This window comes from Triticum aestivum, chromosome 3A, assembly GCF_018294505.1.
Source record: "Triticum aestivum cultivar Chinese Spring chromosome 3A, IWGSC CS RefSeq v2.1, whole genome shotgun sequence".
NCBI lineage: Eukaryota > Viridiplantae > Streptophyta > Magnoliopsida > Poales > Poaceae > Triticum > Triticum aestivum.
In genome coordinates, this window is record NC_057800.1 from 604182498 (window position 1) to 604196985 (window position 14488).

Here is a 14488-nt window from a genome sequence, read left to right on the forward strand (position 1 = left end):
TAAGAGTACTGGTTCTTTGTTGCGCATGCTCTGTGTAGAAAAAATAAATCAATATGTACTGACTACATGAATTTAGTTGTTATGTGTTATGGCTGCTGAATTTTGGAATCATTATTGGCACAAGCCATTTCTTGTTTTGTCTATGTTTTGAGGAACTTAAGTTGTTTAGCATGACAATGTAAACTAACTCAGAGAAGTGGGTTAGCAAAATTGATATGGAAGGATCGCCTGCCCTTAAGTTGGATGTTTCTTTCAGTAGACCTATAATTGTTATGCCTAACAATACTAGTAGTCATGAGTAAGGATGTTGTGGTAAATATTAGTGTTTGGGTGATTATCTTCCGAACATAAGATTCTTATAAGTTCAGGACAATCCATAAATCTGATTAAAGTTGTCTTCTTCACTACCAATATTTGACACCCTTCTCACGATTGCCATTAACAAATCTGTAGATGATCTTTCCTGTTATCGTTTACCTTGGACCTATGCCTATACCTGATAGTAACCTTCCCTGATTCTGTCTTACTGTATATTCTTCTGTTTCAATGTATTCAGGAATTATCTGTAGAATATCTTTCATGTAGAGTATTGTTCGAACCGTAGCTCTTTTGCACTTGTTGTCCAGCAGTGTCAGATCCACAGCTGAATACTGTCTATTGCAAATCTGATTACTATTCTTGTTGCTGTTGGGCTTATAATTGTTCTTATAGCTATGGTTGCACACTTCCTTTGTAGGTAGAATACATGTCTGTTTCCTCAAAAAAAAAAAAAGAATACATGTCTGATTTTGCTTGTTCCAAAGGAGAGAAAGTGTATGTTTTTACGGTTTCCCCTCTTTGAGTAAGAAACATTTTTACATAAGAAAGGGAAAAGCATGGAAGCAATTTAGATGAAATGTTTAGGTTTAGATTACGGGGAGTAAAGGACACATGTAGATCCTTTTGCCTTGGGTTTAATCAGTGTATAAGGTTTCCATCTCTGTAAAGATTTCTATTTTACTGATGTTTCGCAGAATCAAATGTTTCGATCTCTGTAATGTTTTAACCTTTCACAGAAATCAAATGAACGTCTGTCAATGAAATGCCTGTATGCAGCTCTTGAAGTACCAGCGTTTTTCTTGTGTTTTGCCGTGTGTCACTCTTTGTTTTATTTTTTTCATCTTTTCTTGTGATTGAGTACTATATTACTATTTGATTTACTATCTATGATGCTAATTTGGTCTTTCGAGTTATCTTGCGAGTTCACCACATTAATCTTCATAAGGATGCGTACAATCTTTATTGTACCAGAGTTCATTTTTCTGATGTAATTTTATGCTTCTGTTCTCAGTTTCATCAATATATTGGATGAAAACAGCAAGTTATTGTATTGTGAGCCAACGGACAATTTTTTGGATTGCGCATTTCCAAATGCAATTTAAACTTTGCGCATTTCCAAATGCTGATAGATTCCCACGACATTTTCCCCATAATGACTTTATCTTTTATGTTCTTGGTTCTTGGTTTCATCACATGGCATTTGCATCCTCATAATAACAAGTTACAACGGAGGAATTAGCTGAATTTGTTGCACTGTCGCTAATAACTACAACTGTTGCTAATAACTACAGCTCACAGTCACCTCCGCTTAGAAATATGAGACCTATTTGGCTGTTGCTAAAAGTTACAAAATCACAACCATACATGATTTTAAAAACGAATCCAGCAGGGCCAATTTGGGTGAAAATTGAAAAATTAATTAGATTAACTGTTATTCAAAGCATGACCTTGTGCACATTTAAAAAGGAAGGACCTCCTGCGCCTATTTTTGGTGCCAAGAGATTCTTGCGCAATTACAGATGCAATTTCAACCTTCCATTATTTGAGTTTCATCGGCAAAGTACCAGATTCCTATAGTATTTGGTAAGCTTGGACAAGCATCAGTATGTCTAACAGTCATAACCACCGACATAAGCTCATATGAGTACAGCCGCCGGTGCAAACTCCTACTCCCTCCGTTCCTAAATATAAGTCTTTCTAGAGATTTCAATATGGAGTACCTAGGCGTAGTTTAGAGTGTAGATTCACTCATTTTGCTCCGTACATAGTCCATATTGGAATCTTTAGAAAGACTTATACTCCCTCTGTACCGAAATAGTTGTCGCAGCTACTCCAGCGACAATTATTTCGGTACAGAGGGAGTATTTAGGAACGGGGGGAGTAACTGGAAGCGCCACCGGAGAGCACAGTGGCGCAGCGAACCGTGGAAATGGTGTCTGATTCACAGGACACCTGGCTTTTCTTCCCATGGGTTGGTCTGGGTGGCAGCGTCACGCGCACGGCATCCGCGTGACAGCCATGTCCTTGGATATCGTGAAGAAGTCCAGGTTGTGGTGGTACCTTCCCTCCACCACGGCATCATCACCGTCAGCTGCTCCGAGGATGCTCTCATCCAGAGGCGGCGAGCTCCTCTTGCTGAACCGCACAGCTTGCTCGTCGTCATCGTCGGAGCAGTTACCGTTCTCCATGACGTCCTGCATGGCTAGGTCGTCGTATTCCTCGTCAGACTTGGTGGAATGCTCGTCGACCGAGCCCGCTTCAATCTGAAGACATTGGTTTGTGCAGAAAACATTTAGCAATCTAGAAAGCTCAGATAACTGATGCGCAAGCTATCAACTGGCAGTCCTGGTTAGTCCAGGAAGCAACTGCAATCAAATGTTCGCTCCTAAAATAGAAATAAATCCCACTAGGAAAATTGCTGGATAACATAGTCGCTACCTCATGAACATCTCTTTCTTCATCAGTTAGATCCTCATCAGTTTCAGCATCAGGTGGGTTGTCAGCTTCTTCTTCACTACCATAGACTGAATAATCCTCCATATGCTGGAAAGGGCAAAGAGCGTTTGTTAGACTGGAATGTAAAACATCAGCAATCTACTAACAGAAATATGAACATATTACTGTCATATTAATAACAGAATATCGTTGTACCTCTTTGGATGCGCAATCTGATGTCTTTGGCGAGCTGCAGCATGAGGAGAAGTATCTACCGCCTGTCTCAATGCCATCAGCCCTCAGGTCATCTACACTCCCAGTATGGCTGGTGCCACCTGTATCACTCAGCCACGCACTAATCCCGAAGGAACCAAATTGGAGATTTACTGACTCTACCTTCCCAATGTGTGATGGGTTAACCTTTCCTACTGATTTATCACTGCTTCTACTGCCATTGGCATTGCCGTCACATGAATCTACATGCCAAGCCTTGGTGACTGAACCATCAGGGTTAAGGAGAGCCATCAGATTCCTAGAAGACCCCTTCCTTTGAATGAACTGGAACATGCCCTTGGAACCCAAGGAGTTAGATGCACGCTGGTTCCTGTATTCCTCATCCACCACAGAAACAGTGTTTGTGTTGAGATCATACAACTGCTCCCCAACTTCTCGTCGACGAAGACAGCTGAAAACTGTGGCATGTATGGCTGCCACGCTCTGGTCAACATTAGTATTGTTAATCTTAGGCACCAGATGCTTGTCCGCTCGGTTGCAAAGGTATTCCTGGATAGCCCGGATATTCCGGATGTACTTGATATATCTGTTCTTTGCCGGGTCCAATGTCATGTACTTTGCACGTACAGCAAATCGCTCCATGTGCTTCTCCTCATTTGCAATGTATACCATAAATGGTATTATGGAAGGATGTTTCTTCATTAGCCCCATCTATTAGATATTCAAAATAAATAGCTTAGTCAATTCTTCAAAGTGCAACAAAATATAATAGGCAAACAATGCAAGTATCACATGAAGAACACTAATAAAGTATCCATCTTGTTTCCTGACTAGTACGCACCACAAAATTGAGGCTCAAATGAACTCCTTCAACAATAACAGATCGCTTCTGCTCCTCCCATGATGTAATTAATCTGTCCAGGCTGTCAATGACCATCTCGCTTTGCACCTTGAACCCTTCTATTGCCATTTGTTTGTTGCCAATCAACTCGGTTCTAGGAGGTAAATCTGAGGAGCCATGATGAGATTTAACATCTGAAGTGCCATCTTTGCCTCCATTGGTATGAGAAACCGTTGCTAGCTTCTTTGCCTTTGACTTAGCAACTGCAACAGGGTCCAAGTATTCGCCTGCATGGTAGGTTGATGCATAGAGAAGAGGATTTTGCTTTTCATCCGCAAAGCTTCTCATCATATGGCGTATGGAATCAGTAGAAACTACTGTCGTAATGCCCAATCTACTACCCTGGGTAAAACAAACAGACCATATTAAACATTCAGCAAGAGTCAGCATCAGTTATCTCTCTGATTCATAATGCAATCTTCTAAAAGGAACAAGACATACAATGGACCAGAAAGCAGTCAAAGTGCTTTAAATTGATATTTGATTTGCAGATACTTATTATTAAATGCTTCTGCATGTAACAAACTATTGTGTCACTGGTGTACCATAGATAATATAGCCCATCCAGAAATGGCAGAGACTCTTAAGTTAGAAAACAACATACCAACAAAGATGATAGAGTGGACTTGCCACACCCGCTTGTCCCACACAAGAGTACTGTCACTGATTCCTTTTTCTCCTTAATTCTGATCAGAATAATTGGAAAAGGCACAATGGCAAAAATTAAATGCCGTTGAATTCATTGAGGTAGCTACCCAATGGTTGCAATGAAATGACTTGGGAAATATATGCATATTTCTTTGGGCATAATGCATGTACTGTGCTCATAAGAATAATTTAGGCCTTTTCAAGGGAATCATTTGACTTTAACAAAGCACGTTAAGCACACACATTTATCATAAGCCTGTTCTGTTGTGGAGATAATAGACGACTACTACTAGGAGCTGTAATTAAATAGATGAAGCAATATGCTTGTTGGATTGCTTCTGTGAACTCAATGAGATAGAGATAGGGTAAAGTTACCTGCAAGCAAGAAGCAAGTCAGCCTTCTGGTTTGGTCCAACATACTTGTAAGAAGAGAGTGCATCACACACAATATTCAGAAACTTTTCTCTTGAAATAAGAATTGTTGTCTGTGTCTTGTACAATTCGAAGGGCATGCTGCTGCTACTTGCATCTGGAATTTCTGTGCTAAGCATATTAGCATCTTCCCCAATGCCCAGGCTAGGAGCATTTTCTTCTTTGACAGCCCTATCCGACCTCGATGCATCCAAGAATTCACTCCTCATCACACTGAATACTTTCTTGCTAATCTGACAGTGCCAACAAGGGATGACAAGAAAACTTTGTTAAACTTTACACACCAATAAGAAAAAGTTGTGCACATGGATGGCGTAGTACTTTGCAGCTTATCGAAATGGACGACGAGGAAAAGAAGATACGCCAAACTGCCATGACCAAATCAGAGCAAGGAAAATCACGTCAAGTGAGAACCGATACCAGAGCTCAGGTCAAGTCCAAGATGCATGTTGCTTACGCAGCTAACCAATATGGACGATGAGGAGAACCCGACACCAGAGCTCATGTCAATTCCAGGATACAGACTAGAAAGGTAGCCCGCCAAGCTACAGTTCCCGAGCAAAAAGATCATGCAAGGCAAAGCCTAAATGTCTACCATCATATAACATGGTGCTGTCTCTCTCATCAGAGCCTAATAAAGTGAAGAAAGGAATAGCAATTCACGCAAGCTATGACAGTATGTGATGATAATGACCCGTAAGCAAAGTATCACCAAAAGACAATTTCGGGATCTTGATACATCCTGGCGGACGTATCCTTGAAAAAATAGACAAATTCAGTCTGCAACAAGAACAATAGCTTGGTAAGGAATGACACACGAAATACGCTGAATCAGATCCAATCCTTTTGCTGCAAAGAACGACCCTGTCCAAAAGGATATGAGAGTTTTTCTGTCTAATCCAAGGGCGGTGAATTGACCTAGGGGAATTTGGCTCGAGCAACGAACACAGTATGCTCATCAATTAGTAGAGTATATGTCACCTTCCCATGTCAAAATTGTCCTACTGCCAAACACTATGCTAGGCATGCCTAACTACATCATTTGAGGTTCTGAACCAAGAACTAGCATTCAGTCAAGAGGAAGAAAAAGCACCAAGAACACTATGCTAGACATGTGCTGTCCGGGAAGGATCTACCGCATCTAAAACGAAACAGAAGCAGGGGGGTTCGACCTCAGTCTTTAATCGTGGTATAACGCGAGCATGTCGCGCGAGGGCCTCCAATCGGAGGCTGGCGTCCCTCCATTTTCCGGGATCAAGATCGCGGACAGCGAGAGGGGTAGCAAAGAGGGGGAGGGGCAGAGGGGATAACCTTGAAGGCGTGGCGAGCCTTGCAACCCATGAGCTGGAGGGTGCTCTGCAGGACGGGGCGCGTGTACCGGAACGCCCGCCGGCCGCCGCCGTCGGCGACGGCAATGTAGAGCAGCTTCGGCGGCGCCGCCTCCGCCATGCCTGCGCCTGGATCAACAAGCCTGCCGGGTCAGAGATCGGGGAGGGGAGCGGGGTGGGGTTTTGAGGCGCATTGCGGCGGCGCGGTCATGGGCGCGGGCGTGGGGGTGGCGGGGGGAGGGCCTGGAAGGCGGCAGGTGTCGTTACGACGTCCACGCCGCGCGCGCCCATGGCTTCCACATGGCCGCGCTCTCTCTCCGCTCCGCCCGAGTCGTCGCCTTCCTCCTCGATTTTTCTGGGATTTGTCTCCCTCCCTCCCTCTCGCTGGTTTTCTCCTCTCCTCCTCCCGCTTTTATGGCCTCTTGCCCACACTCCTTTCTTTTACCTTTTCATTCTTTTTGCTTTTGGCTCCCCGGCGCCATGGAACCTGGATTTTGACAAAATGCAAAAAATAAAATTTGAAGTTTTATTTTTTCTGAAAAAATAGGGATGTGCATCGGGATGTTTTCTACTCCCTCCGTTTTGAATTACTTGTCGCGGGTATGGATGTATCTAGATGTATTTTAGTTCTAGATACATCCATTTCTGCGACGAGTAATTTGGAACGGAGGAAGTACAAGCGTGTGAATTTTTATGATGAAATAAGTTAACATTTGAGATGTACAAAATATCACGTTCAACATGTGAGCTACACAACAAAATAAAATATTTTTCAGGATTTTTTTAGCTCATCAAAATGTACTTTATCATGAAAATTTACATACATGTAGTATAGTACATCCCTATGGTTGTGTGCATCTTTCGGATTTGGTTGAAATTCGTAAGGCTCATTTAAAAAAATCAAAATTAGAGCACCTAAAACTGAGCCAAAAAAGCACGCTCATTCTTCTTAGTAATTATAACATGTATCTTCTATATCTAAAGTGCTAGCTTCACTAATATATTTTTCTTAACATGCAAGTATGTCATCTCATCATGCAACATGCATGGAAAATGGATCACCTTAACATGTCATCATGCATAGGAAATAGCTGACCTCAATATACGAACGTGCGTGATGATTTTAACTCTATTACACTATTTACATTTAACACATACTCCCTCCATCCCATAATATAAGAGCGTCAAAAACGTGCGGGGTATGTTGCAACTATACAATAGTCAAAAACGATAAATCATATGTATTTTTAGTTTTAGTTATCATTAAAATATAACAGAAAATATTTTCACTGCAACGTGCGGGGTATCATCTAGTAATGTAATAAAAGCACTACTCCATACATAGGTTATTTGAAAAAGAAATCTAATAATATCAATTATGCTATATATGTAAGTTACATATCAATGGAGTAATTGCGGGTCAAGTTGTTATCCTAACAAAAGTTAAATGAGGGGACGAGGAGCGATGTTTATAAACTGAAACTTTGCGTCGACCGTCGACATAATCTTTAGGTACAACCTTGGCGGCTACCATGAGACCTTGATACAATTTCATTTATATTGGATTTATTTCGCCATCGTGCTCTTAAACCGACAGTGGGCATTTCACAATCCATAAAAGGAAGTACATGGCCCTTCTTTCTTGTGTCAATCGTTTTCGATTCTCTCTTGGGTCGATCTTTTGTGTTGATGGATGCATCTCTTCTTTGTCGACGCTTGAGAACACTACTAAATTGCCTTGATTACACCGGTGTTCCCATGTGATGATTAATTAAGAGAACGATAGGATTAGGCAGCTAGCTGCATCCATCGACGCTAGGTGCCGACCACGTACACAAGTACTCTTGTTTAATCCAACGTTATCTTTGGAGCATACAAATCTATCCTTTCTGCAAGGAACGAAGACAAAAAATACAACTGCTTTTTATACGTCTGGCTTGGTTTCTACGTAACTAATAAAGCGTGACTGCGCTAAGTGGTACTGTGTCGCGTAAAAGATGATGTTTTAGACATGTCTTAAGTCAAACTTTGTTTTTTTTGCGGAAGCTAACATTCTTATATTATAGGACAGGGGGACTATTAAATTTTGACATCAATATTGTTTTAAAAATTGAAATAGAAACTGAGAAGTTGTGTCTTGAGAAATACTCTAAGAAAGTTATAACTTGTTTGTCATCGTACATGAATCGTAACAAAACTAGCGGCCTCGTCAATCTTACATCAAAATAGAGTCGTTTTCTCCTTTTGCTTTCTTAATCTGAATTTTTTTTAAATAAATTTTAAGATGGTTCCAAATCTATTTAAAAAAATCAAAACAGAGTTGTTTTCTTTTCATATTTGCAGGCCCTCTTCGATGTTTTCTTTTCCTATCGATGGATGCTGGAGGGAGAAGACTTCGACATCCCAAAAGTTTGGATGTATTTCCCTTTCTCTGTAAAAGGCGTGTTTATAAGGATATGCAATGCAGACATGAGTTTTTGGAACATGGTTCCATGCATGCCCGTGAGAACAACAAAGCAATTTTTTTAAAAGTTTATTCTAAAAAATATGGTTTTTTTGTAACATACATAGTTGTTTGGTATACGTCATGTTAAGTTTCACAAACAAATGACATCTGTGATAATCCGGGAAAAAATGTCAAAATTGAAGCTATATTAGAAAACACTATTTGGTGAATACTAAGGTCTCAATTGCAATTTCTTCACTAAGAACACCACGGATGTCAATACTTCACAAAACTTCACACGTGAGTAGAATGGTATGCCAAGTTTGATATCCCCCAAAAGCAATTTTTTAAAACTTTTCAACTTTTTCTTTCAAATTTACTATTCATGCGGGTGCGCATACAACCATGTTCACTTTGGTATTTTCGCATGTGATATATTTAACATATAGCTATAGGCCTTTCCGGAAAAAACCACACACTAAAAACCACAGCAACCATGTAGGAATAGCCTAAGACGTTTTAAGGATGAATGAGGCCCAGCCCACTACAGAGGTCTTACATGCGCCATCCGAGTTGGGTTCCACCGAAAGGCCGTATTTGCAGGGCCCATATGGGAGCACCAGGGAGGGACTGGCGTCATTCTAGGGCAAACCACCTCGAAGCAAACGATCACCGTCAGATTCAAATCCAACCGCAGGTACGCCATCCTTCCACCCCTTTTAAGCTGCCAAACCCTCTCGCGGAACTCCCCCCTGCGCCGTCGCCTTCCTGCTTGCCGCTCTCGCTCCGCAGACGCCGCCGCCGCCGCCGCCGCCACGGCCAGAGCTCGACTCGCTCCCTAGAGGTACCACTCGCAGGAGCACGTCGCCCCGATCCCTCCCTCCCCCCTCTCCCTTCTGTTTGTTCCCTAGATCGGCGCGTAGCTATTCCGGATCTCTAGTTTCACGGCGGCGCGGTGTATCTATGGCCTGATCCCTGGCGAACTGCAAGCTTGTAGTTTATTCTAGCGTGGCTAATGTCTTATTGATGCCTTGGTCTTATCTGGGAGCGATGTAGGATCAAAAGCAGCTCTAGTCCTTGTTAACTATTGATGTCGTGTACGTAGGTGTTTTCTTGCCTGTGTATCCTGTTCATGAGGTTGGAGACTAGAAGGAATAGTTTGCTGGAGAGCACGTTTGGTAATTTTTCGTGTTGTAGACTTGTAGTGGCTTGTGATTTGGGCCGATGAAATGCGAGAAATGAAATTAATTTTGTTTTGCTTCATTGTATCCTTGAGATAAACCTAGGAGATGCACCTGCTTTCAAATGCCATGAAATGTTTTGTGTTGTTAAATCTTTAGCGAGCTGAACATGAACCTTGCTTGGGTTGTCATATCGCCATGCTCTGTTTACATGTGTTAAGGAATCATGAACTTCGTTTCTGTCTGTTCACGTGTTGATGTGCTTAATTGTGTATCCACCTAGTTGAAGTGCATCACAGGTTTGTGCATGATTCGTTTTGGAACGTGATTCACTTTTGCTGGAGTAGCTAGTAACCAATCGTCCTATCTGCTTGTGTACTGTAGAATTTGCTTTGACTTGCATGGAAGATGCCATTGAACTAGTTGAATAAACTCATCTTAGCCAGTGTCTGATAATTGGAAGCACTTGCATACATAGGATTATGTTCCTTTAACTGTATTGAATTGTTGTAACAATTTTCATTCTTGTGCCAATGTAGACCTTGCTAGAATGAATATCCAAAGTGTTAAAATGTAAAAACTGTTCCATTACTATTTACATACAATGCATGTTTGTCTTTTTTCCACTTCCATTTGTTTTCTAAAAGGCTGTTGTTATTCTGCAGGTAAGGATGGTGAGAGTCAGTGTGCTGAACGATGCTCTCAAGAGCATGTACAACGCTGAGAAGCGTGGGAAGAGGCAGGTCATGATCAGGCCTTCTTCCAAGGTCATTATCAAGTTCCTTATCGTCATGCAGAAGCACGGTTAGTTCTACCACCTGCATATTCTGTTTTGTTGTTGCTCTCTGAGAATCTGTAGCTGACTCTGTTCTCTTTGTTCTAGGATACATTGGCGAGTTTGAGTATGTTGATGATCACAGGTCTGGCAAGATCGTGGTCGAATTGAATGGCAGGCTGAACAAGTGTGGTGTCATCAGTCCTCGCTTTGATGTTGGTGTCAAGGAGATTGAGGGATGGACTGCAAGGCTCCTGCCTTCTCGTCAGGTCAGTTGCCTTAACTTACTACTGCTCATTGAATTGTGTATGTAACTTGATGCATAAACTGAGTGTTCTGCACGTGTCGGATCTTGGATCATTAACTTGATGTACATTCTCCCACCTGATTTGCAGTTTGGCTACATTGTGCTGACAACTTCTGCTGGGATCATGGACCATGAGGAGGCAAGGCGTAAGAATGTTGGTGGCAAAGTGCTAGGCTTTTTCTACTGAAAATGGAAAATGGAAAATTGGATGAAAGTACCTGAGATGTGTTAGTAGGATATTTCCAAGGAACACCTAAGTTGTCTTTTTTTTGTCTGACTAGCTGCCGCTGCTTGTTGAGTTATTCTGGAATCTGTTATGCACTTTGGGATTGGGTGCCTTTGTTTGAAAACTATGAGCTGTGCCTGTCGTTAATTCTGAAAATTCTATATGCAATATTATGTTGTTCCGTCAAGATAGATGCCGAAGAGGTTTAAATCTAGTAATCTGCCCGGCTCACAGTAGTTTCAATCTTGTCTGTGAGCTCATGCTTAATTGTTTGACTTTGAGATTGCAATTCAAGGCGAGTTTTTATCGTCTTGCATGACGATGTTCTGCTGGTGATTTGCATAGATAGTTGGGTGAAACTTGAAAAGTTTAGAAAATATAAGCTGCCTTCTCTACTGCCGGATTACATCTCCCAGCCGTTTGATTTTGCGTCCGATGGCCAACTTTTTCACCAGTGGCACTGCTTCCTCCAACGGCCTTGGCACTGGTGATGTGCTTGAAGCACCAACGCCTTCCCACAGAAGTGGTGATGCTGTGACCCGAACCCAGATCGCAGATCTTTGCAGTGGTACCGGCGTTGCAGCTGCAGAAGCACAGCCGTCGTTGCGCCAGAGCTGTTGCTGATGCATTTGCGACAGAGATTGCCTCGTCGGCGGTGCTACTGCAGCACCGGTCGAAAAGCATTGCCGGGAGTCGAGCACCGGCCCTTGCAGCGGCGGCAAACGTGCTCCTAGTAGTGTGCGGCCTCACGGCGGTCCGCCTTGTCTCAGAAGAATCGACATGGACTGTATAAGCATCGATGCCTACCGTCGTTGACAGTGGGGCGGCTTGCAGCAAAGGATGGTGTCTACAGAACAAGCCCCCGGCGAGTGCCCTGACCGAGAGGGAGCGCCACGCTGTGCAAAGGGAAGAAGGCCGAGCGGCAATTATACTATGAAAAACTAAAACGTTTAGAAACAACCGGCTGATCACAGCGCGGGCGTCGATCACTTCAAACTTGTAGAACAAGCGTAAGACGAACAAAGACCGGATCTACCACTCGAGTTTCAAGACATAGACACATAGTGGAGCACTCGGGAGTGCTACACAAATACACAATACAACTTCCCAGTGCTGAAAAATCAGCAGCAAAAGTTGACATGACAAAAACACCAGCTCGCCACAAACAGGAATACAGCAGCCTCCACAACAAGAGCACTAGTATATTTCTTTTCAACGAAGCAACAGAGCACTAGTATAGATAGTATTGGTCGTAGAAATGCAAGACGGCGAATTTCCACGAACGAGAGCCAAGCCCACGGGAAGGGATGCACGCACAGTTTACACACTCCATTACAATCCTCCCATGGAGGAGGAAGAAGAAGACATTTGCCAAAGATGTATAGTTGCCCTACACGGCCTGACACCCGCCTAGCTAGCTAGCTACCTCCGCCGCCGCGCACCGCCGTCGCCGCCGGTGAAGCAGCTGGGAAGTAAGACGCCGACAGTGGCTACCGTCAGAGGCCATTGTTGGGGGGTATATACCTGGGAGGAGCTCCTCCCAGGCGAGGGAGTCCTCCATGGGAGACGCCGGGCAAGGCTTCATATATAGAACCGCACAAGCGCACGAGGCTTCCATCGGCGAGTGGAAGCTCCGGTGGCCCGGTGACCTAAGTGAGGGGGCATCTTCCCTGGCATATTCCTGAGCATATGAGAACTTCTGCTTTTCTCGCCCCCGTGCTTTGCTCCGCTTTGGAGTATTCAAAGGTATATTCTGTGCTTTCTCGCGTGGCTTTGGAGCCCTCTGTGATTGTGGAATAATTTGGGCGATTGCGAGCGATCTCTGTACGTGTTTTGGAGTGGCTTGACGCAGCATGGGCTGGAAAGGTTGTTTGTTTGGTGCGTGGTCGCCTAGATCAAATCTTGCGTGGACCTACTGAACAGCTGACAACACTATGGCTGCCTTTGCATTGTCTGCCCCTACCTGTAGTATCCTCCTGATGATGATGTTTTTGAGGTACAAATCTCACCGGGCAAGTAAATCGTATTATCTCCAAAATATGCTCATGTTGTCTTTGATTAAGGCCCCCGTTCGGATCCCCTCCTGTTCCCAGCTTCATCGGCTCCGCTCGTGGAACTGGCCCGAACACAGCAGCTCCGAGAAGCCCCCGCTTCCCGGAGCAAACAACCCTCACAGTGCAAAAATAAGAAGCTGGTCAGACCCGTTCTCAAAAACCGAAGGAGGCGGAGTTAGACACTATTACCTGAAACCGCCAAAGCGCCAAGTGACCTCGGGGCAGCATATCGGTTCACTCGAAATATTTCTTTCTCCCCGATATGCTCTCTTTCCCATACTATTCGACCTAAAATATGGCCTGCCTTTCCTTCAAACGGGCCTAATGCAAGCTTATTAGGCTATTAGCCCAACCAATTGGAAGTGGAGCTGACCTCCCGGACAGTTTCTCTGAAGCCGATCTTTGTATGGGAAGCATGATTTTGCGAGGAGGAGCTGGTACTGGGGAGGATCCGAACGAGGTCTTATTACTACTTGTCATCTGATTTTTTTATGAGAAAACCTCCGATCTATTCATCACATGTCATAGTAGCACAATGAACACCAAAGTAACAAAAATTACAGCCAGACCCATAGATCACCTAGCGACGACTATAAATACTGGAACAAGCTGAGGACACATCATGACTAGCCCCTCTCTAGAGAAAAAAAAGCAAGTCACATCCTAAAATAGAGAAACACTAGCCAAAACAAACTTGACATCACCACCATCGAATCAAGCCTAAGCCATTGACGCTAACTTCATGGGTTGGTGGCCGCCAATTCGCAAGACCATAACCCTAAGGGCTATTTGTTATCAACGGCGATGACCACACTAGGACACACATAGAACCGTGAGACTGTTATACCGCGCGCGATCGTCTCTACGTAGCGCCCCAAAACAATCCAAACTTGATCCATGGTTCCTTCCCTTTTCAGGTTTGGTTCTTCATAAAGGGGAGGACGACTTGAAGAACTAGGAGAATGCTGAGTTGCAACTTGCAGTTGAGCCTAAAAAAAAGCAAGTGTGCGAGTCATGACTAGCCTTTCTCTAGAGAGAAAACAATATGTTCTATTCCAGATCAAGAACCGCTAACCGAAATAAATCTAACATCAACACCGTCAAATCAGTCCAAAGTCCTTGACGACAACTTGCTGTGTTTATGGCTTACGATCCGCGAGACAAAAACCCAAAGGGCTCTTTGTAACAACCATGAAATTTTT

The 14488-nt window shown here is 43.4% G+C and overlaps 2 protein-coding genes across 2 annotated transcripts; one reads left to right on the forward strand and one right to left on the reverse strand.

Annotated features, from left to right (window-relative positions):
* Positions 1–1824: 1824 nt before the first annotated feature.
* On the reverse strand, positions 1825–6689 carry LOC123062525 (P-loop NTPase domain-containing protein LPA1). Its single transcript, XM_044486073.1, has 7 exons — positions 6281–6689; positions 4913–5202; positions 4494–4575; positions 3830–4231; positions 2971–3699; positions 2758–2862; positions 1825–2582 (listed from the first exon to the last, which is right to left on the reverse strand). Exons 1-7 carry the CDS (start codon positions 6416–6418, stop codon positions 2310–2312), a joined length of 2019 nt encoding a protein of 672 aa, XP_044342008.1. The 5' UTR covers positions 6419–6689; the 3' UTR covers positions 1825–2309.
* A 2715-nt stretch (positions 6690–9404) lies between these two features.
* Positions 9405–11419, forward strand: LOC123062526 (40S ribosomal protein S15a-1). The gene is made up of 4 exons (XM_044486074.1): positions 9405–9587; positions 10590–10728; positions 10808–10968; positions 11095–11419. Exons 2-4 carry the CDS (start codon positions 10596–10598, stop codon positions 11191–11193), a joined length of 393 nt encoding a protein of 130 aa, XP_044342009.1. The 5' UTR covers positions 9405–9587; positions 10590–10595; the 3' UTR covers positions 11194–11419.
* Positions 11420–14488: the final 3069 nt, after the last annotated feature.